General features: G+C 51.1%; 2 protein-coding genes across 5 annotated transcripts in view; one reads left to right on the top strand and one right to left on the bottom strand.

Annotated features, from left to right (window-relative positions):
- Positions 1-2,694: 2,694 nt before the first annotated feature.
- ATP1B4 (ATPase Na+/K+ transporting family member beta 4) lies at positions 2,695-13,668 on the bottom strand. Of its 3 annotated transcripts, none has more exons than XM_054075842.1 (9): positions 13,619-13,668; positions 13,271-13,335; positions 10,436-10,598; positions 7,736-7,864; positions 6,773-6,877; positions 6,341-6,537; positions 5,739-5,795; positions 5,003-5,098; positions 2,695-4,089 (listed from the first exon to the last, which is right to left on the bottom strand). In XM_054075842.1, exons 2-9 carry the CDS (start codon positions 13,331-13,333, stop codon positions 3,928-3,930), a joined length of 972 nt encoding a protein of 323 aa, XP_053931817.1. In that variant the 5' UTR covers positions 13,334-13,335; positions 13,619-13,668; the 3' UTR covers positions 2,695-3,927. The 3 variants fall into 3 exon arrangements, with proteins under 3 accessions (XP_053931817.1, XP_009564619.1, XP_053931816.1); XM_054075841.1 differs by lacking the exon at positions 13,619-13,668 and adding an exon at positions 13,532-13,618 and having other exon boundaries at positions 2,696-4,089; XM_009566324.2 differs by lacking the exon at positions 13,619-13,668 and having other exon boundaries at positions 13,271-13,521.
- A 3,212-nt stretch (positions 13,669-16,880) lies between these two features.
- The window catches only part of TMEM255A (transmembrane protein 255A), a 31,746-nt gene continuing 26,629 nt past the window's right edge, over positions 16,881-21,997 (top strand). The window contains exon 1 of one of the 2 annotated variants that reach the window (XM_054075941.1): positions 16,881-17,032. In XM_054075941.1, the coding sequence (XP_053931916.1) occupies positions 16,975-17,032 (58 nt within the window). In that variant the 5' untranslated portion in view covers positions 16,881-16,974. The remainder of the gene's footprint in view (positions 17,033-21,997) is intronic. The other variant, XM_054075940.1, reaches the window with a different exon arrangement.

Below are 21,997 nucleotides of genomic sequence, written 5' to 3'. Positions count from 1 at the left end.
GCAGCTTGCTCTTTTGAATCACTCTGAATTTCCTGTTCCTTCTGAGTGTAAAAATAGTTCCAGATCTCACTCATAAACTAACATAATATGAGAAGAACATATGATTCTTCTAGTAAATTAGCTTGTGTACATCAATATGGAGAAGTTGACTCCTATTCTGTATGTTAAATAGCTTTGCACTAGGATAATGTCTTCAATATCTTTGTTCTTTAAGATAAGACTGAGTCCTGCAGAACTTTCACTACTGGAAAAAACAACAGCCTGCTAAAGGAGACATCTTATGCTATTGTGCTTGACTATATTTTCCCTTTTATTCTGAGCTCAATTGTGAAGTGAGGGTGGGAGGCTGGAATTTCACTGGCTGCTGTTTCTCCAAGCTTTGATTCTGGCACATAAAAGAAACTACACAGCTTTTCAGCACTGTTCCGTGTGAGGCTCTGGAGTATTTTGAGAGCTCTCAAAGGCTGACTAAGAACACTGTTCAGAGATGCCTGCCGTTCCTTTGGACAGCTTTCATGGGTTAACGGGATCACTGAAAAGCTGTGATCCATGAATACAAAGTGAAGATCTAGAAAGTCTGTTTTGATAGGATTTATCTGCTTTAAATCCCTAATTAATTTTTGCTCTGAAACAAAAATGTTGACCAGTGTAAGAGCACAAAATATCTAGTATAAGGAATACTGATCATAAGGCAGAAACTAATATATATATGTAGTAAAGAAAGTGGCTTCCAAAGGAATAGAAGTGTCTGACCTGTTCGAAGATGCTTTCTTTGTTATTAATGCCATACCTTTTGCAATTCTATGCTCCATGTCTAAACGGTACCAAAATAGAGGCTAGTCATTTGTGGTTGTATTCTATTTCATTCCCAGCAGATATAGAAGGGATGAAAGAAGCCTCTTGCTCTTTCAGACTCTTTGGTCTACCTTGGTAAAAGCCTTCTGCAGCTCATCAACCCTGATTTCTGACTGTGGGACAGCACAAGAGCTGCCAGGTCTGCAGAGAGCTGCTGCTGCCACACGGCAAGAGTTTACTAAATTACTTTAATATTGAATCTGTTTGTGCAGTGAGCTAATGTCTGTGTTGTAGGGAAACACCTTCAGTAATTCCCATGTACAAAGGAGACAGTTAATGCTGTTTTAGTAACTCATAATAGCTATACATCCGGGGAAGGGAGATTTCTAAAAGGTTAATTTTCATGTTTGAGAAATACCTGTATGTTCAATTATTCTTGTCCTCACTGTGACCAAAGATAAACTTTACCAGAATCTGACAAAACTGATTTTGTATCACAAATGGGCTCTTGAAAAAAGTGGTCTTGTCTTTTTTTTTACGAGTGTGATTTAAAGCTGCTGAATTGGACTGTGTGCTTTGGGTTTGGTTGTCTTGGTCCTTTGAATTGTACCTTTGCTCTCACAATGCTTGATTTCCCTGCTAGAGTGGTAAATGCTGAATTATATTGAGACTGGCAGTTTCTGAGTAACACTTGCTTCTGAAAGTGTGTTGCTTCTCTGCTGCCAGCAGATGGGTTCCATCCATGCAGATCAAAGTATTTTGCATCACTTCTGCTCCGTTATTTTAGTAAAATGTGGCAATTTCCTAGGTGCATATATATACATATATGTATTTTATATATACATATAAAAGATTATTTTGGGCTTCAGTAGAAGTCAAAAATTGAGCCAGCACTTTAAGGTTGTTGTAGCATGAAGACTGGTGTACACAATTCTCCGGATTTTGAAATGACTGTACAAATATGCTGAAAGCGGAATACGTGTATGGAAAATAAAGCTAACTGCGGTGTTTGTAAAGCTTTGTTTTAGTGTAAGTAGACACGTATGCAATTTCTGTCTGCTTTTCCAATGGGATTGTCAGTGTGCCTGGATCTGGATGTTGGTGGGTAAACAAACTTTTGCCTCCAAGCTGTTCACACATTTGCATCCCAATTAGTTGATTTTTCTGTGTTCATTGGATCAAAGCATGAGTCTAACATCTGCTACAGGACCAGGTTCTTCATGAATCCTTCCAACAGGCAGTTAAAGAATAGTTATAAATAAAGTTTTGTCCTGTTGCTAGTTGGAGAGCTGTTAATTTCATGGCCTGAAGCATGGAGGGTTTGGTTTCCTTTCAGGTTCCTACAGAAATACAAATGGTTGAAGAGCTAAAGCAGTTGGCAAGAAGGGAAACATCTGTGGGTTTGGCATATTTCTGATGTCAAAAGAAGAGCTGATACCACAGCAGCATCTTCTTCGGCAGAAGCCAGTTTCTGTTGATCAGAACATGGCCTTTCAGGTATGTCGTGCGGGCAGAAAGATTCTGTCGCCTTAGCTCTACCAGGGTCATACAAATAACCGTATCTGAGCCAAATCGGTTCCTAAACTACTTTAGGTTCAGGGTTTTGACATTTCTTAATAAATAGTCTTTGCCCGATGGGTGATTGAGACATTTAGGGAATAGTGAGTCATTGTACTGGGCTTCTGAACTCTTTAGCCCTAGAAAGTTAATCAAGTGCTCAGAATTCCAGGATCGCATTACATGCTGCTTTGAAATTCAGCTTCCTAACTGGCCACAGGGAGCTAAAGTCACAAACTGCACCTCTCACATCAATGTTTTAAGAATGGCACCATAGAATTAATTTAACTGTAGTTCCTTTATTTTTAATACAAAAAATTACTTTAGAGACTTACATAGGTCAGAAAATGATGGCAGATTAGATACCTGGACTAGGATGTAGGACAAACATACCATAATGCTCTTGTTCGGTCAGTAATTTTAGTAAGTGTGCTTTCCAAGTAGTACGTTATCCTAAGGTGTCTTGTCCTGCTGCATTCTCATAGCTTGTAACACGCAGAGTGTCATTCATGTCTGTGGGATACGAAGGCTCTGTGCTCAGGCTGGGGAGGGTCCGGCTGCCCGTGCAGCAGAGGTTACCCAGATTAACAGCACTCCACTGACGAGGGTGAGTGCACTGCACAGGTTTGTGAGGATGATAAACCTGTGACTTCACTAATACCAGCACTGGCCCCTAAGCATTTCCCTGCTGTTTTCTGCAGCATTGTAGCTGTGACCTCTCTGGAACAGGGAAGACTCTGGGGGGAGTCTATCACATTTCACTGGCATTGCTGTGCCTGAACTGGGGAAGGAGCAGCTGTCTACCTGAAACTGTGACAACAGGAGGAGTGCTCCTTTCACTCATCCCTGCCTAATAGACTTGATGAGGATTCCTGGTGCAAAAAGAAGACTGGAGTGAGGAGGAGGAAGAGGAGGAGGGAAAAATGCATTTATTTTCCCACTGCAGAAAAGAGCAGTTGGAAAAGTTCAATGTTGAATGACTTTCAACATCCTTTGCTCCCACACCTTGGGTGTGCTGAGCAAGCTGTGTAAGATCTGCAGTTGAGATGCTCCTGGTGTTGAATATCCTAGGAGGCATTTTGAGATCTGCCATTGTCACTTTTTAACTGTGATTGCAGGTATAATCCAGAATTTTTAGTGTTTGTTACTTTGACAAGAATAGTGCTAATAAAGTACCCTCTTGTTAGCTTTTGCCTGAAAAATGCACATAAAACTATGGTAAAGATTAGAAGTTAAAGCCAGGAAAAATGCATTCCACAGGGGTCACTTGTAAAAGACCTTACGAAAAATAGTGTTCAGACACCAGAGGTATTTTTAATCAAAACTGAAATGCTTTTGCAGTATCTCTGCACAGGAGATAACCTTTAATTGTCACTAATAATGATTTACATCAGATGATGAAAAATGTGATTCTACGCTCCATTGCATCTCATTTATTTCCTAACTATGAGCAAAAATAAATTAACAAAAATCTCCATGTGCCTGTTTTTCCTAGCAGAAAAAATGCTAGCTTTATGCTTTGAAAAGGAAAAAGCCTCTGATTGACTCAACCTAAGTGCCCAGTGTTTGCGGTGGCTACTTTCCAATGTTGAGTGTGAAGATGATTCGGCCCAGGAAGCGGTCGCTGTTCAGGTCATTGATAATACCTTTCCCATTCAGACTGCACTGAATAGGGACCAAATAATTCTTCTTCACATCCGTAAAGTGCATAGCCACTAGCGGGGACGTATAGTTGACCTGAAAAGAAGGGAGATTTAAGTGTAATTTTTGAGGGAACAGAAAAGCAGGCAGCGTTTTCATGTTCGGTAAAAGTCATTAGAGATTGGTTCCCAGTTCCCAGGTGTCTGAGTGCGTTTGCCTGATGTCTGTCATGGTCCCTCAGGATGCTGAAGCTGAGCCTCTTTGTGCTTCTGCCTCGGAGGGATGGGATCACAGAATGTTTTGTACAGCGCCATGCCTCTTGGGTCGATTATCCAGGACAAGGAACACCAGATAATGGCACTCTTAAACACCTTCTGCTGTTCTAAAAACTGACCTATGGCTTGTAATAAGAAATGTGTGCTGTTCCTCGGATCTGCGCGCTCAGAGGATATGCAGACCTGGTGTCTGAGGCTGTTATTCAGCCAGGAGCAGTATGACAATAGGAATCTAATGCCTGCCGCACCTTCCATTTCAGCTTTTGTTGTGAAGGAACGTTACCTCCTAGCACTGTAGAGCCCATCACAAACAAAGCAATGCTGGCCAGCATGTTCAGAAACAGCCACCAATGTTGGAATGCTTTGTTTTGAGCCACCCAGCCTCAAGTGGTTTTGTCATACCTTTGACAGAATCCTCATCATCCTTTTCTAGCCCCTAACTTCCCTGACACCCTGGGGAAATGCTGGTGTTGAGACCTTCTCTGGGAGCTAGCAAAGCCAGTCTTGGTCTCCAGGTGATAAATGTTGTCATTCCCACTGCTGGCAAGGGGGAACCGGAGTCCCCAAGGATTTCCCACAGTTTGTCAGAGACAGAAATAGAGCCCAGTGCCCATGGCCTCCCTCTTGCCTGCAGCTGCCCAAAATAGCCAGAAAACACATCTGGACTCAGTGCAGCAGCTCGTGCCCTCTGCTTCCCAAGGAAACATAACAAAGATGCCAGAGTCCTTACTTACATGAGTGAACTTGCCATAGTAGGGATAATACATGAGATCAAATGTCCCATTTCCAGGGTAGAAGTCCACCGATCTGAGATCGCTTTCATTGCCTTTCTGCGATTGGAAAAAAAAATAATGGTACGCACATGGCATGTGGGACACAAAACACAGCTCCCTACAGAGTAAGGTGAAGGTTTAATTACGGACATCTCTTTCAAGCCACATTAGGGCTCAGCTGTGCCTGCCTGCAGCAGCCTGTTTGTTGTGAGAGGCAGCTGCTGCTGCAGCGAGCCCAAGCGTAGCGGTACCAGTGAGGCACAGGCAAGGGTACAGAGTTTGCTGCTTGTCAGTCCCTCCCTGCATTTGCTTACTGCTTTATTGCTCTCTAAGGGCAAGATCCAGCTACTGCCCAGGCAGAGAGAGCCCTTCCTTCCTTTCTTCAGAGCAGGTGGAGATGGGTGTGAGCAGCTCCTGCCTCTTCCCATCCCAGCTCCGGGCATTAGCTGGCACCCCAGCACCCAGCCCTGTGGGTCTGCCCTCACTGCCGGTGATGCTGGCAGGAGGTGGCAGTGCTCGGAGGGTGAGGACTAGAGTAGGATAGCAGGAGACTGGTGGCCTCTGTCCATCCAGAGGCATCAGCACTGCTGGGTCCTATGAATGGGTCTAAAAAGAGGACAGATATTGCTGAGGTCCATCAGAGGGACACACTTGGCATTCTGCGCACCACACTGCCAAGCAGGAATGAAAGCAGTACCTGCACTTTGCAGTCCACGCTCACGGGGACCCCAGCACCGGGGCGGTAGCCTATGATCTGCAAAAACAAAAGACATCCATGCTTGTTATGAAATGCAGTGCCAAGCATGTGCTGCATCCCTTCATCAGGGTTTGAGCTCTTCTACATGCCAGTCACATTGCTCAGGACAGGAGATACGTGCTTCTAGAAGCAGGGTCTGCCACTCTGTGCAGTGCAGCTTGCCTGTGCCTGAGAGCAGAGGCAGAGGAGAGCATCCAAAGAGCCCAGACTCCCTGCAGTAACGCAGCCACTTCCTCACACAGATCACACTCCCTCCAACACATTTATTTTCCGAGCAGCGTGCACCAAGCCACCATGCTATTAGATTTCAGATAACCTCAATTCTATGAAACTTCCAGTCATAAAAAGACTGGGGTCTGAAGTGTAGCCCCAAAGCTCAGTTCCTCCCACAGAGGAGCCGGGCACAAGACACTCCAAGCCTCAGCAAATCGCATCGAGCAAATTTTGTAATATTTCCTTTTCTAGCAGGCACAAGCCAGCAGGTTTGGGGGTTCTAGTTCCCTTTTCCCGTCGGCCCAAGAAGTGGAGGAGCTTCTCTGTACCCGGTTCATCTTCAGCAAGATGCAGGGCTGGCCTTTAGAGTAGCCAAAAGTTGGGTCCTCAATGCCAGAGCACTTCTGCAGCCGCGAGCGCTTGAACTGACAGGCCTTCTTCTCCTCACTTTCATTGCCCCCTTGGATGAAGTACCGTCCTGAGATGCACTCAATATTCTTCTCCTCTTGAACTTTATCATCATAAGCTGTTGGGGACAAAGAGACTTGTTAACATTTCTCAGGATCTGCACAGATCCACACTCAGAGTACATCCGTGTGTCAAGGGAGTTAGAAAGTCCTATCTGGAAAGACATGGTTCTCTGCCCCCATGACCACCTTATGAACCTCCCTTCCTAGATGAGAGTTGTGAGATGCCCAGGAGGAGACCCTTGCACTGTTTTCACATGTGGATGGATGACTGCTGGTTGCCTAGAAGCTTACCTGCCAGGAACTGGTGCATGCTGTCCACATAGGGTTGCCACGTGCTGGGCTGAGAGACGTTGAAGGCAATGGTGAATCCATTCAAATACGGCCTGATCATTACTCCTGAAAAAGGAAACAGACCACAGGGCTAACAGTAGAGTGGACATGGGTGGACTGGCCACAGGCTTGGGGTGCCTGTTGCGGGGTCTGCTTGCACTGTGACTGGGCTTGAGGCTGGGCACAGACACGAGCCCAGCAGCACCAGCTCACAAATAAACTCTCGCCTCGACCCACTGATCCCTCACCTCCAATTCATGCCCAGAGAACACCATGCACATCAAAATATCTCGAGAAATACAGGAGACGTGGAGGATCTCAGGAGCGTTGCAGAGAAGAGATGGGCTTGGACCTTCACACGGAGGCTGAGGGGTCCCCAGCGCTCCCAGCTGCACAGCCAGCTCCAGGCAGGGAGCAGGGCCGGGGGGGCTTGTGTTCCCCGCTGACGTGACAACACAGGGAAAGTTCTGCTTCTGACATGGGGAAAGGAGTTTTTGAACATGATCTTGCCAGGACTCCCCCAAATAACGATGCATAAAAGCTACTCTTGGTTTGCATTTTATTTTGAAGACAGGAGGTATAGAGGGGTCGCAACTGAAACGAAGGGGCATCACCTATGAAATGCCTGAACTTGCTCATTTACCTTGAGAATAATTAGCCTAATAATTAGCACAATTAGAATAAAAAGTAGTATAATTAGAATTAATGCTTCATAGGGGGCTATTTAGGATACCTGATCCTCTGCAGAGAACCTGCAGCCCTGAGGTAAGTGATAACACCCCAGGCTATGGCAGACAGGCTGACCGTAGGCGCGTTCAGCTCCAGCAGCCCTTTACGCGAGGTTCCTGCCACACCATTTTGGTAGCAATTTGCTGGGTGAGTGCCGGCAGAGGTGCCCGAGGCCGGACTGGCTGGGATACGTACCTGGGGGAGACACACGGTCCTGGTACGTGGGTGTGTAAGGGCTCAGGGTGAGCAGCATCACGTATATGCAAAAGGCAAACATTCCCGCTAGGCACGTATAAAATATGAAGTAAAACAGTAAGATCAAGCCTGTAAAAGAGAGAGTGCACACAGCTGTTAGCGCAATCAGAGCACGTCCCATGGGCTGCGCCCCACAGGGATGCTCAGCGTGCCATCCTCTGCACCTCAGAGTCCATCGTGGAGGTGGGAGCTTGCAGCCCCCCTCCATGCATAGACCATGGCATTTTGGGGTGCAGGACTCTCAGCCAGACACACTCCCTGCCCAGTCCTGGGGCCAGGGCAGCTGCCATTTGCCTCTGTACGCCTTGAGCTGCGTGGCCCTTCCCAGAGCTGGGTCAGGACCAGGTCCGTGCGTTCACCTAACTTGTCACTCTCTGACAGACAGACCAAACCTTGGCTTTTGCCATTCCCACCCCATCTTGGCATGGTAACATGCAAGGATAGTCAATGGCTTCAGCACATCCAAATTCCCAATGGAGGCTGCTGGATGATGCTCCTATCCTGATTCCCATCACCTGCAGGGCAGGGATCCCAGTGCTTGCACTGAAGTGAGCGGCATCACTCAGAGGCTGCAGCACCACTGGCTGTTTCGTAGCCCTGACGTCCAGGGAATGGTTTTGTTTTTCCTCTGGATGAGGCTGATGACTGAGGATGTCTCAAGAGGCCACGGCCTATGAATAAAACCCAGCAGCTCAGAAAGCAAAGTAAAGCTCTAACCCAAATATTTCCCAGGAGAAACATGCCGGCAGCTCGCAGGGAGCCCTGGGAACACAGATGTGCACTCCTACTGTGCTTCTGCTGGGGCCACAGTGCTGGGAAATGCTGCAGGGCCTTGTCCTGCTGCAGGCTGAGCTGTTCCTGCCACAGCAATGCTGGGATGGTGCCTCTGTGCCAGCCTAGTGGGGTTGGAGCTGCCACTGGGGTGCTGAGCCAATGCTTGTTGGGACACGGTGCTGCCACCACTCCTGTTTTTATGTTTCCTGCAATGCAGCAGGAAGCATTGTCACCTGCAGAGCCAGGGCTGGGGCCTTTCCCAGGGGCTGGAGCCTTCAATGCTGACCCTGTGGCCAGCTGGCTCCCCACATTTTGGCAGCGCAAGTCCCTGGGAAACAACTTAAGGGCTGGCAGAGGGGAGCAGCCCAAGGCTAGGCAAACTCCCTCCCAATTACCCATGAGATGAGAGCAGGAAATTTCAGCTCCATTCATCTCCAAATGCTCTTATTTGAAAAAAAAAAATATCAATTTTCACGGAAGCTTCCATGCCTCTCTCCTGCCTCCCTCTTCACGTGTGCAGCTGGGGTTTATAGGGCAGCGGGTCTGTACAGCACACCACAGTGCTCCGGGATGCGGGGGGACACTACACCTTCCACTACGCTGTGAATAAGTACCTTCCAGCAGTAGCCAGCCAGGGCCACATGCACAGCAGCCCGAGCAAGTCCTCTTAGAGGGCTTTTCTCAGCACCTAATGGAGCCTCCAGAAATCCTAGCCCACATCTGTAAGGACCATCACCCCTGTAGGGCTCCCACACTTCAGTCTGTGCCTCCCCATCCAGCAGAGGACTGGCAAAACTGGGCTGCCTCCAAGGCTGGCGAAGGGCATGGAGAAAGAAACGTGGATTTCAAGACCTGCCCCTGACTCATGCTCATGGGCTTTCAGACTGCTCTCATACTTGTAGGCAGTTTCATTTGTCTCTGCCAGCAGCCCCCGCGGGCTTTGCAGGAGACCCAGAGCCCTTGGCAGGGGCAGGGGCAGGCTGTGGAGTTAGTGAGCACGTTGCCAGGACTGCAAACACGGAGCAGCAGCCCCTAATAATTCACAGCGTCACACTGGTGCAGATGTTCGTGTGCTGCTGGGCTAAGGCTGGGGATTTTCACTCTGCTGCAGGAGTTATGTACTGTCGGGACAACAGAGCTGCAAAGGCGGATGGCATCGCATGTGCTGTGGCACCTTGGTCTCTGACTGAGCCTGCAGCAGTGCTCGCCCCGCAGCCACGGGCTGCTCTTAACCACCCGGGGCACCTCCAGGCTCAGCCATAGATTTTTAAGGATATGGATAAAACAGGGCACTCAAAACCCTCATGGGCACATCCCAGCCCACCAGCCCCGATAGCATGTGTGGGGTCGGCAGGGTGACAATGAAGACCAGACCTCCTCACGCCAGAGCCAGGGGCACGCAGGCGTGGGCTGCTCAGCCCCGCAGTGTGCACCCTCCCCAAAACTCCTGCCTTGCAACTGGGGCTCACTTCCCCCACCAACACCCCAAAGCCAACTCCCCATGGGCTCCTGACTTACACAGGCAGGAGCCGGGTCACTGGTGGCAGCAGGGGTGCATGGCAGCGGCAGACTGACCTACAGTCAGCTCACGCTCTTAATTCCTTCCTTGTACACGGTCTAGGAAGCCCAAAATTTTGCTTTCACATTAAACAGTGACATTAACATCCAGACCAAGGGTAACTTGCCCAAGGTTTTCTGCTTGTCCTCCTCACTAGTTCTTTATTGCATTGGTTAGAAACATCTAACCTGAAAATGTGGGATGGGGGAGATCAGTCCAAGCTATGAAGGATGTTCACAGGCAAATGCATCTGTAGTGAAGCAGAAAAGGCAATGATCCCCGAAAGCAGGGCTAGAGCAAGGACCTACCCCAGCTCTTGGCTGTTCTCCCCAGGCATGTTCTCTCCTCTGGGTTCCACAGGAACATCTTCATCTCCCCAGCCAGGTCTCCCCATGTTTTGCTCCCCATTGCTGCCTTGGTCTCGTCCTGCCTTCTGTCAGGAATCTGGACTCTCTCCTCATGCTTATTTTCCTGGAAGAGTTACAGGACAAAACCCCCACATGCAAGCTGAACATCTCATTGGCCAAAAATAAATGCAAAAGCACTTAATAGCTGGAAAAGTTTCAAATTTCCATTTTCCCATCATCACTCTTGAGTTACAGAGAGGCAGTTTTGGCTGTTCTGACTTAAGACTGCTTAGATCCCAGAATCCTTTTTTTTCCATTACATGTACGTCACTGCCATCACACCAGGTATTGTCTCTTTGTCCGGGCATTTACAGAAACTCATCTTTTCCACCTGTGTGAACATGACCAAAGAAAACCTGTGATCTGAGAGGACCAGAGTTTTTCCCACGCTTCTGCAGCATCTCTGAGTTCAAGTGCACATTTTCGGTGCTACCACAGATGACAGCAGGCGGCATTATTTAAGAGGTCATCCAGTTTGTTTTTCTTGGCATGTGAGCAAGTGTTCACTCTTTGGAGAAATCCCTGTGTTGTTATTTTTTTAATTACACTAAGAAAAGCAACTCCTCAGGCAATGAGAGTTTGCATTTTGCCTCGGTGGTGAAAATTTGTTTGTCCGGAGCTCAGGAACACTGTGTAACCTGTGCCTGGCCAAGAGTCACTTGAGAAGAGACACAGCAGCCATCCCTAACTCCCCTTGAACCTGGGCAGGCTCTGTGTCTCCAAAAGCAGGCAGCGAGGTGAGACAAGGTACAGACCTCACTCTGGGCTCAGGGCAAGGCTGGGTCAGGTACCGCCGCAGAGAAGGTCTGGATGGGTTCATCGCCTCCTCCAGCTTTAATAAAAATGCTACTGCAGGGCTCAGCCACTCCTGGCTGGGTCAGAGCCACACTCGCCCACCCTGGCCACATCTCCCCGAGGCCTCTCTGCCTGCTGCGAGGGCAGCCCCGCAGCAGCTGCACTGGCATGATCCCCCCATGTCTGCGCTGAGAGCCAGGGGAAGCTGCCAGCTGCGGGCACCTGTTGGAGCCAGGGCCGACCAGGGGGGATTTTTACACCCCACGGGTCACCCTGGGGGAGCCGGGAAGTGGCCGACAGCTTGGCAGAAAGTCAGGCTTGGAAACACCTTCAAATTGGGGAGGATTAAACTCTGCTCCAACATACAAACACTGCAAAACAGTGAAGCGAGTACTGACTCCAAAATGCAAATTTGTGCCTTGGAGAGCCTGGGCCAGATCCAGAGGGGCTGGAAATCATCCCCATCCCACCGACTGAACTCCGTTAAAGCCCTGGTGGAGCTTGTCTAGGAGCACGTCTGCGTCAGAGCGCTGCTGCGGGCAAAATGCCCGTGACTGGCTGTACAGCGAAGGCAATGCTTGGCTCAGGTCCCACATCCCAGGCTGGAGCCCCGGCTGAGGCAGCTCCTGCATGGCCACAGCCCCGGATCAGGCAGGGCTGAGGAAGCCAGAGGATTTTCAAGCAGGGAAGCAGCAGTCTCAGCTCAAGTCGCCAGTGAGGAGATGGGAGAGGAATTGCAAGGGCTGCCAGCTGCCGGGACACCCATGGAGGAGCAAGTGATGGAAGAAGAGGAGAAAGAGGAATTCTCCTTCCTCCCGCTCTCCTCCCTGTTAAATAAAAGAGCTACAGACAGCTGTTCTGGAAACACTTTCTCAGACTGCCAGAGTAGCACGGACTGCTCAGAGGGACTCTGCACTGATGCTTAGCACTGCTTTGGGAAGAGCCCTTTGGATTTCACAGCAGCTGCAGCTCGGAGGCAGTGAAGGCAGCACATGGGCTGTATGCAGAGCCTTTGCTCAGAAGCCACTACTGATTCTTAGAGCTGGGCGGGGACACACAGGGATGGCCCCCATGGGCTCTCACCTGAGGAAACCCACAGCTCCTCAGAAGCTCTTTCACAAGGAGGGAAAAGTTTCCAGTCCCCTGGCTCCATGTTGTGTGGTCAGCACTCGGTGAAGGGTTCCATCCTGCCATGTAGGAGAGGCCAGGGGCTCTGTAGCAGTGTGGGATGACTTGGGGCAGCTTTCCCCATGGGCAGGAAGATCTGTGTGGTACAGCTGGACAGGACGGGATGACCCCACTGCCAGATCCCTGACAGAGGTCCCTGATCTAGGGAGCTGGGTTAGGTTTGGATTGCAACACCTCCCTGGTGTTTTATCTTTGCAGCCCAGGACCAGAGACGGTCTCACAGCAGTCCCTTGCACCTGGACAAGGGGCAGGAGGAGCAGCAGGAGCTGGGGAAAGAGCATGCCAGGGGCAGGGAGGAGGCACAGACACAGTGGGACCTGTCAGAGCACTGGGCAGCCCCAGGATGCTGCCTGCTGTGGCAGTTGGGGTGTCTTTGGGTGGCAAAGAAAAGCTGTGCTTCACCCCTGGCCAGATCACACTATGCTGGTTGTGGGTGTCCTGAAGGACGGCAGGGGCTTCCCCCATCCTCACTCTGGACTAGGTCAGCTCTCAACGGTGGGTTCCTCCTGCTGAATGCCAGGTGTGCAATACCAAGGTGGTTCGTGCCCACCCTCCTAGCCCCCCTCGCTGCCCAGGACAACCAGTCAGACCCTCTGCAGCCCCTTCTCCTCTCAGTGCAAAGTGCTTTGCCTGAGCGATGAAGCAGCATTTGCTAAAGCAAAGTAGCTGTGTTTATCATCCATGAAGCAGGACCTTGGCAGCATCCCCCACCTTGCCTCTCGAAGGGTGGCCAGCAGCCCCCAAAAGACTCACCAGCTTTCCATGGGGACTCTGGTGCTGGCCCTCTGTGCCCTGGGCGCTGGTGTTCCCATCCATCCCTGCATGCAAAATGCCGAGAAACACGAGGGTTAGCAATGCAGGAGCGTGAGGCTGAGCCCAGCAGCATCAGTCCCATCGTGAGTCCCATGTTGCCCTGGCTCTTGGGGACTCACGGGCTCAGGTCCCTCCCCAGCACAGCCCCCCAGCCCTGTGGCACCCTCCAAAAACGATCGGTGAGTGTGGCTGTGCCGAGACCTTTGCCTGTCTGTGGAGAACCACGCAGCTTTCCCTCCCTACCCTACAGGACTTCAGCGTTCAGGGGCGGATCAAAAAATAACTTGCTTTCCTAAGAGGGGTGAGCTCAATGCAACAGGATCCCGTCCCAAGCCCACGGCATCTGGTGCCCTTTGCAGCACCCTCGCAGCATCCTGCCCCGCACTCGAGTCTCCATCAGTGCCAGTCAGCACCCTACATGGGGAAGCTGGGCTCTCTGCCCTGGGGAGACCGTGTAGCTGTTAATAAACATTAGCAAATCACTAGGGCTGTCGATGGCCACATGTGTCCATCAATATGTCCTTGTCAGTCACGGTGGGGCCATGTTCAGCTCTTGCAAAATCTCTTTGCAACGAAGGGATGGTGCAAGAGACAGGTCTATATTTGTGCCTTCAAATTGAGACAGCAGCTGGGAGCACGCAGTGTCGGTTTGCGCAATCTGGAGCTGACCAAGACAAAACCCAGAGGGACACCTTGCTCTGAGGACCAGGGTTGGGGAGTATCAGATTTTCCCAAGTGAACTATGGGCACAAGATGGTGCATTAGGGGCACGGGGGGACCGTGCTGAAGTTCAGTGCTACAAGGGGACGGTGTGGTGGGAGTGCTGGGGGCAGCTGGAGGACAGGGCGCTCCTGTTGGGCCAGCCTTGCTGAAAGCCTTCCTGCTGCTGCATGTGCAGCAGCACCAGGAATGGCTCCAGGCGTGACATTGGTGTGCAAGGGGCTGTGTCCCACACAGCTCTGGAGGAACTGTGGGGCTTGTTTTACACTGTCTGTCCTGGCAGGAGCTTGGCATCATCTACCAGCTCATCCCAAGGAGGCAGGTGACCCTCCCTTTCATGGGAGAACCAGGCCCCCTTCAGCGGTGGGGAAATGTTGCCTTCTCCCAGGCTGAGGCTTTGCCCAGAGGAACAGGAACGTCCATCCTGGGCTCCTGCAGGGCTGCACCGCACCAGTCAAGCAGGCGAAGCACCGGTTCTCCCTTTCCTCTCCTGAGCGTGGCTGAATGCCGCTCACCGGCTGTGCTAATAAATGGGCGCAGCAGGAAGGAAAAAGGTCTGGCAGCTGCCCCAGTCTGCACCAAGTTGGCTGGAGCTGCCTCACGCCTGCTGCCAGGTACACAGGCAGGGCTGGCTCAGCCCCGGTGCCCACCCGCAGCCGTGCAGGAGGGCACACGGGTGGCTGTGCTCGCAGCTGCCTCTGCCCAGCTGAGTTGTGGCCTTGGGGCCAGAGAGTTGCCTGTCCAAAGCCCAGGAGCTGGGATGGGGGATTTAACATGGCCTGGGAAGTCTATGGGGCACCAGCAGCTCCCCAGGGCGCGCACACAGCCTGTCACAGCGGTTTTGCTGCTGCACAGCCTGGCTCTGGCACAGAGCAGAAGAGGGAATCAAGACCTGTCCTCTCCATCACTGGCACGGAGTGGGGGCCACCGGGCAGCAGGGGTCAGTGCCAGCTGTGCTGCCCGGTGGGGCACGCGCAGTGAGCACAGGGCTCCTCTGGATCATCAGAGGCAAATAACCATCGTTTTCTCTGGAGGTGATGCGTTCTTTGCCATTAATTGATCTGGGAATTTGTAGCCTGCCTTTTGCAACACCGTCAGTGTACACTTTCTCTTTTCTCCTGGGAGCAGCTGGTTTTTAGGCTCTTATCCAATAAAAGTATGGGGTTTTTTGAAGCAGAGACAGGATTAGTTTCTTTTAACTTGCTGAAATATGCTTTGGCTTGAAATAATTACATGATTTGCACTTAGCACCTCTCAGCCCAGGGCATTAAATTGATTTACAAGCTATTATGAAGCCTGCTGGGAAGATGCTTTTATCCCCATTTTACAGACACAACATGGAAAACAAGGGTTGAGGACCTGCCTTGGCCTCTTGGCCAGAAACGCCCGCACCTCGCAAGTTCTCCTGGGAGTGTTGCCTCCATGGGATGGAGCACAGGCAGCAACACAGATCGCCACCAGAGTGGAGAGGGCAGAGCACGGAGAAGTATGGAACTCAGGCAGTGGCCAGGGTGTCTGCCCAGGAGAGCCACCAGCACCTCTGTGGGGCTCAGTGCTGCACAGAGGAGAGAGATGGGACAGAGAAGTGCCAGGGACATGTATGGCAAAGGCAGAATGTCCTGGAGCAGCGGGGCTGGAGATGCACAGGCTGCCCATCCCTAGGGATTTAAAAAACATGTAGATGTGACACTCAGGGACACAGTTTAGTGGGCTCGGACATGTTTATAGAATCATAGAATAGTTAGAGTTGGAAGGGACCTTAAAGATCATCCAGTTTCAACCCCCCTGCCATGGGCTGAGATATCTCCCACTGGATCAGGCTGTCCAAGACCCATCCAACCTGGCCTTGAACACCTCCAGGGATGGAGCAGCCACAACTGCCCTGGGCAACCTGTGCCAGGGCCTCACCACTATCATGGTTAAGAAATTCTTCCTAAGGTCTAATCTAAATCTGACCCTCTCCAGTTTATACCTGTTCCCTCTCATCCTATCACCACAAGGCTCCATGAACAGCCCCTCTCCAGCTTTCCTGTAGCCCCTTCAGGTACTGGAAGGTTGCTATAAGATCTCCTCTGAACCTTCTCTTCTCCAGGCTGAACACGCCCAACTCTCTCAGCCTGTCCTCGTATGGGAGGTGCTCCAGCCCCCTCCGATCATCTTTTGATGCAGCCCAGGATACAGTTGCCCTTCTGGGCTGCGAGCGCACACTGCCGGCTCATGTCGAGCTTCTCATCAACCAGCACTCCAAAGTCCTTCTCTGCAGGGGTGCTCTCAAATCACATCATCCCCCATCGTGTGCTGAAAACGCGGATCGCCCCAACCTAGGCGCAGGACCTTACCCTTGGCCTTGTTGAACCTCATGAGGTTCTCAGAGGCCCACTTCTCCAGCCTGTCCAGGCCCCTCTGGATGACATCCTGTCCTTCCAGTGTGGCAACTACACCACTCAGCTTGGTGTCACCTGCAAACTTGCTGAGGGAGCACTCAATCTCGCTGTCAATATCATTGATAAAGTTATTGAACAGCACCGGTCCCAGTACAGACCCCTGAGGGACACCACTGGTCACGAATCTCCATCTGGACTTTGAGCCATTGACCACCACTCTCTGAATACGACCATCCAACCAGTTTCTTATTCAGTTTCTTACTGTCCACCCATCAAATCCGTATCTCTCCGGCTTAGAGAGAAGGATGTTGTAGGGGACTGTGTCACAGGTTTTACAGTAGACAGATCACATCCATTGGTTTTCCCATGCCCACCGCTGTGGTCACCCCAGCACTAACTAGGGTTGATCTCCAGTGCCTCTCGCATCCCCCTCGCTGGCAGCCGCCGCTCGCAGCCGGGGGGGCCGCCCCGCCGCTCGGCCCGTGCGCAGGCGCGGCGGGGCCGGTACCGGGGTGCCGCCGCGCCCGGCGGGGCCGCAGCATGCGGCAGGCACTGACTCAGCAGCGCCCGGCGGGGCTCGCCCTGCCCGACTCCGTGGGTGAGTGCGGCGAGGGAGGCGCGGGACCTTCCGCGGGGGTCCCAGCGGGGATAGAACCCGCCCCGGGCCATAGTGACAATCAGTGACCCCGGCGGGGCTGAGACCGCAGCGCCCCCGCCGATCACCGGAGCGCGGAGAGCACGGCGGAGCCGGGGCGGGGAGAGGGGGGCAGGAGAGAGGGGTCTGGGCAGGGGGAGAAGGGGCTGGTGGGGAGGAGAAGGAGCTGGGGAGGGGGAGAAGGTGTCTGGGGAGGGGGAAAGGAGGGGGAAGAGGGGCAGGAGAAGAGGATGGGGAGAAGGGTCGGGATGGGGGAGAAGGGTCGGGATGGGGGAGAAGGGTCGGGATGGGGAGAAGGGGCTGGAGGGGCAGGAGAAGGGGCTGGGGAGGGAGAGAAGGTGTCTGGGGAGGGGGAGAGGAGTCTGAGGAGAAGGAGGGGCAGGAGAAGAGGATGGGGGAGAAGGGTCGGGATGGGGAGAAGGGGCTGGAGGGGCAGGAGAAGGGGCTGGAGGGGCAGGAGAAGGGGTCTTGGGAGAGGGAGGAGGGGATGACGGAGGAGGGGATGGGGGAGAAGGGGTCTGTAGGGGCAGGAGAAGCAGTCTGGAGGGGCTGATGGGGAGGAGAGGTGACTGGGGAAGGGAAGAAGGGGGCAGGGGAGAGGGGTCTGGGGCGACAGGAGAAGGATCTGGGAAACATGAGAAGGGCTGGGAAGGGGAAGAAGAGGGCTGGGGACATGGGAGCTGGGGATGGGGGAGAGGGAGGCTGGTGGGGCAGGAGAAGGGGGCTGAGGAGGGGAGAAGGGGCTAAGGGGGCAGGAGAAGGGGGCTTAGGGGGGCAGGAGAAGGGAGCTGGGGACGGGGAGGAGGGGGAGAAGAGGGCTGGGGAGAAGGGGCGGATGGGGCAGGACAAGGGGCTGGGGAGGAGTATGGGGTCTGCGCAGGAGAGGGGGGGTGTGAGGAGGCAGGAGAAGAGGGATTTGGGGACGGAGAGAGGCTGGGGAGGAGTATGGGGGGCAGGAGAAGGGGTGGGGAGGGGGCTGGGGTGGGGGAGAGGCAACTGGGGAGTGGGAGAAGGGCTGGAGGGGCAGGAGAAGGGCTGGCGGGAGGAGAAGGGGTAGGAGGGAAAGGGCTGGGGGACAGGAGAAGGAGCTGGGAAGGGGGGAAGCTGGGAGGAGGGGGGGTTTGGGGGGCAGGAGAAGGTGTCTGAGGAGAAGGAGGGGAGAGGAATCTGGGGAGAAGAAGGGTGCTGGGGGGCAGGAGAAGAGACTGGGGAGAAGGGGTCTGGGAGGGCGGGAGAAGGGGTCTGGAGGGAGGAGAGAGGGGGTGAGGATGGCAGAAAGGGTCTGGGATCGGGGAGAGGGAGCTGGGATGGGGGGAGAAGGGGGCTGAGGGGACTGAGGGGGAGAAAGGGGCTGGGGAGGGGAAGAGGGCTCTAGGGAGAAAGGGTCTGGGGAGGGGCAGGAGAAGGGGGCTGAGGGGCAAGAGAAGAGTGTAATGGTTGGACTCGATGATCCAGTGGGTCCTTTCCAACCCAGTGATTCTATGAAGAGGCTGGGGAGGCGGGAGAAGGGACTGGGGGACAGGAGAAAAGCTGGGTGTTGTTTGCCCCCTATTCTCCTAGAGAAAAAGTTAAAGCTGACTCCTTGGGCCACTGTGCGCTTGCTCTTCGCTTGTGGCTTTCCTCCTGAAGGAAGAAGATGGAGAGGCGGGTGCTGTTTCTGTGCCATCTAGGCTATTTTCAGCTGATAATCAGGGAAAAAAAAAAAACTTAAATAAACCAGGGCAGTACAAAGATATGTATTATTGCAAACTTTTAAAGTGATCTGGAAAAAACTGCTACAACCTTGGTTTTGGAACAGGCTTCCATATGATAGCTATAATAAGAGAATATTTCTGAGGGTTAAAATAAAAATGATCTTTTTGAGTGCCATTTTATCAAAAGAAATACCCAGACCATAGATAGCATTAATTTTTTTACATGTTCCTCACAGAATTAACCGGTTTCAAACCACCTTGTATACTCACATTGAGGTAAGCACTGCAAATTGTGGGTTATCTGATTTGCATAAATCTCAGAGAAAAGGCTATTGCTGTCTTTTAAAAGCAGAGACAGCAAAGCTGTTGTTGCGCCATTTCTGTGTGTAAAGCTATACCAAGCAGCAAAGAGGAAAACTATCTAATGGGGAATACTTTCAGCAAAAACTAATGTTGAGGAAGAGGATTTTGCCAGGGCTGCCCTTCAGCGGCTGTCAGTGGGAATCCTGAGTGTGAGACCATGTATGCTGGAGCAGCTGCAGGCATCCTCACAGAAGCACAAAGCCACTTTCTCTATATACATGTAACAAAACGTGTTTTCGGAGAAAGAAAAACTGCAATTAGTGTCCCAGTGCAGAGACGAAGTGGAGGTAATAGCATCATGTCTTCAATTTCACATCTCTCTTCAATATCAAGTTACAGGCTTATGGGTGGTTTTGTCAGGACTTGGAATAAAAGCGTTTTGGTTTTGCTTGGTTGTTTTTTTATTCTTATGAGGAATATTGAAAGGCTTTCAGAAATTTTCCAGTTGGAAAGCTTTTGTTACACTTCTGTATTGCCTGTTAATGGGTGCCACTTGTGAGCTGGAAAGCAATGTAGAAATGTAAGAGTGGGAATCACGGTGGTTCTGAAGCTCAGAATCCATAAACAGTGTTTCAGGCTGCTTCTTTTAGAATGTTTTCCTGCAGTAATGCTATTACAAAATACTCTGGTTTTGAGGAAAGCAGCATGCTTTGCAGGTTTTTTTTCCTTGCGAGTTTTTGAAGCATCTCTGATGGAAATGCAGGAGTATTGGTTTGTGTGGCTAAACGCCATGCTCTTGTAGCTGTGATGCTCACTGGGTTGTGCTCTGCAGGGTGGTTTTGCATAGCACACAAACATCTGCACACCCACACAGTCTAACCGTAAAGAGTTTAAGCTGTGTAAGGAACATATGGCTGGTTTTACTTACCTTCTGCTCCTTTGCCAGCCAGACTGTAGCAGTAAGTACAGCTTTGGTAGTCTACCATGTGTGTAAGCAAGACAGATTCATTCCTTCTTTTCAGAAGTTATCTATGTAAGAAGTAGCATTTTTTTCTCTAGTTTCTAAAGTTTTTTTCAGCTAATCTTTTGGTCCCAGTGCTTTGGAGTTTTAAGATGTTTATGTGACACTTGCATTTAAAGGATTACATTGGAACTGGAGCATCGCGCAAGCTATAGTATTTGGAAGGCAATACACACAGGATGGCCTAATACCTTGATGAATTTTGAATATTCTAGAAGTCTGGATTTTATATTATTAACTTATTTGATAGATTTAGGAGAACAAATAGATTAACCCTAAATGCAACCCGCAGCAAACAGTTGGGTGCCTTTATTTCCAACCTGTAAAAAATGACATGAAGAACATCACTCATAAAAGATCCAGCCTGGATCCTGAGGCTCTCTAGCAGTCACTTAATGTTATTTAGTTTGAAATTAGTAACTGTATAGCTATTCATTCAAGCTAAGGACTAAGTAGTTGTCAGGCTCCTTGCTTTTAGACCCAGTGATGTCCCCCATGGAGCAGTCACAGCTGTGCTCCAGGACATCAGCAGAAGGTTCATGGGTGAAGAGCTTTCCTCCCAGGGACACTGGTCAGTCAAAAAGTGTGTTGCTTTTCTCTGTAAACCTCTCTCACCTTTCATCTCCTCGTGTTGGGCTATTGGGGTTTTAAGCTGCAAGTTTAAGACTTGTCTGTGGTTTCAAGCTTGTGTGGTTGGTGTGGATGAAATGATCCAGCCCCATGACCATGGCAGCCGTGCCAGCCCAGAGCATGCACTCGCAGGGAGAGGAGAGGGAGTGCTCCTGCAAGCAGCGTGGCTGGTGGATTAGGTAGGAGTGGGTGTGAAGCAGTGGGGAGCTGCTTCACTTCCCTGGCCTGGGGAGACCGATTCCTGCAGAGGTAGGGAGATAATTTGTGTCCATGTGGCTCTATCAGTATAGCAGTTAAGGTGAAAAGATCTCCAGTTGTGCTGCAAATACGTGCAGACCCTAGAGAAGGGCTATGGGCAGCTGGAGTGTACATCTTCAAGACGGAAGGCTGCCCAGCAAGGCATGGTGTACCCCTCTCTCTGGAGAATTTGGACAAGGAGGTTGTACTTGGCTTGGATGAGTCTTTCTTCCTGACCTTTCTGCAGGTGTTTTGTCTTACCGTGTGCAGGCTGTTGGGGAGCCTCGGAGCATCTCAGGTGGGAGTTCCCAACATGGTTTGCTTTAGGGTAAACACTCAGCTATGGTGGAGGTAGCGCCTTGTTCTTGGGACTTGTCCCTACCCTTCTCTGAAACACTCTGAGAAGTGTTGGTAGCATGCGCATCACTTCGTAGCCTCTGGGGTGAAAAATACCTTTGCCTGCTTCCAGTATGTGCTGGAGAGCCCCAGGCTTCAGGGATGGGATTGAAGATGGCCCCAGCAACCCACAGGGAGCATGGCAGGGGAAGGGGACCATTACAGCCAGTTCTCCTGCCAGTCATTTTCACAGGTGCTGGGTATGTCGACATGAAATACAGTCAAAAGGATTGCTCCGTGAAGTGATGTAAAGGTGGCAGAGCACACGTTGAACAAACATGCCTAAAGATGTTGTTGAGCGTTAACATCACAACCAGCTTTCCTCTTGGCTGATGGAATCACTCTTTTATATTTATGCTCATTTGGGAGATCTATAAATATATTAAAAAAACCCAAAACATAATCAGGCAGCTGTGGATGAGTCTTACTGATGCACAAATTCATTATTCAAGCATCTAAAAATACCTGGTCCTTGCTGAAAGTAGATGATGTTACTACAGGAGGAGAAGTGGCTGTTACTAGTGGTGTCTCATTTATATGGAAAATTGTGGATGCTTCATGATATGATTACAGCCAAGATTTCTGCCCTCAAAACAAGTGGCATATAGTGTGGTTATTTAACTTGAT

This window comes from Cuculus canorus, chromosome 10 (assembly GCF_017976375.1).
Source record: "Cuculus canorus isolate bCucCan1 chromosome 10, bCucCan1.pri, whole genome shotgun sequence".
Lineage (NCBI taxonomy): Eukaryota > Metazoa > Chordata > Aves > Cuculiformes > Cuculidae > Cuculus > Cuculus canorus.
Note: the sequence above shows the minus strand (reverse complement) of the source record. Positions and strands in the feature narration are given on the sequence as shown.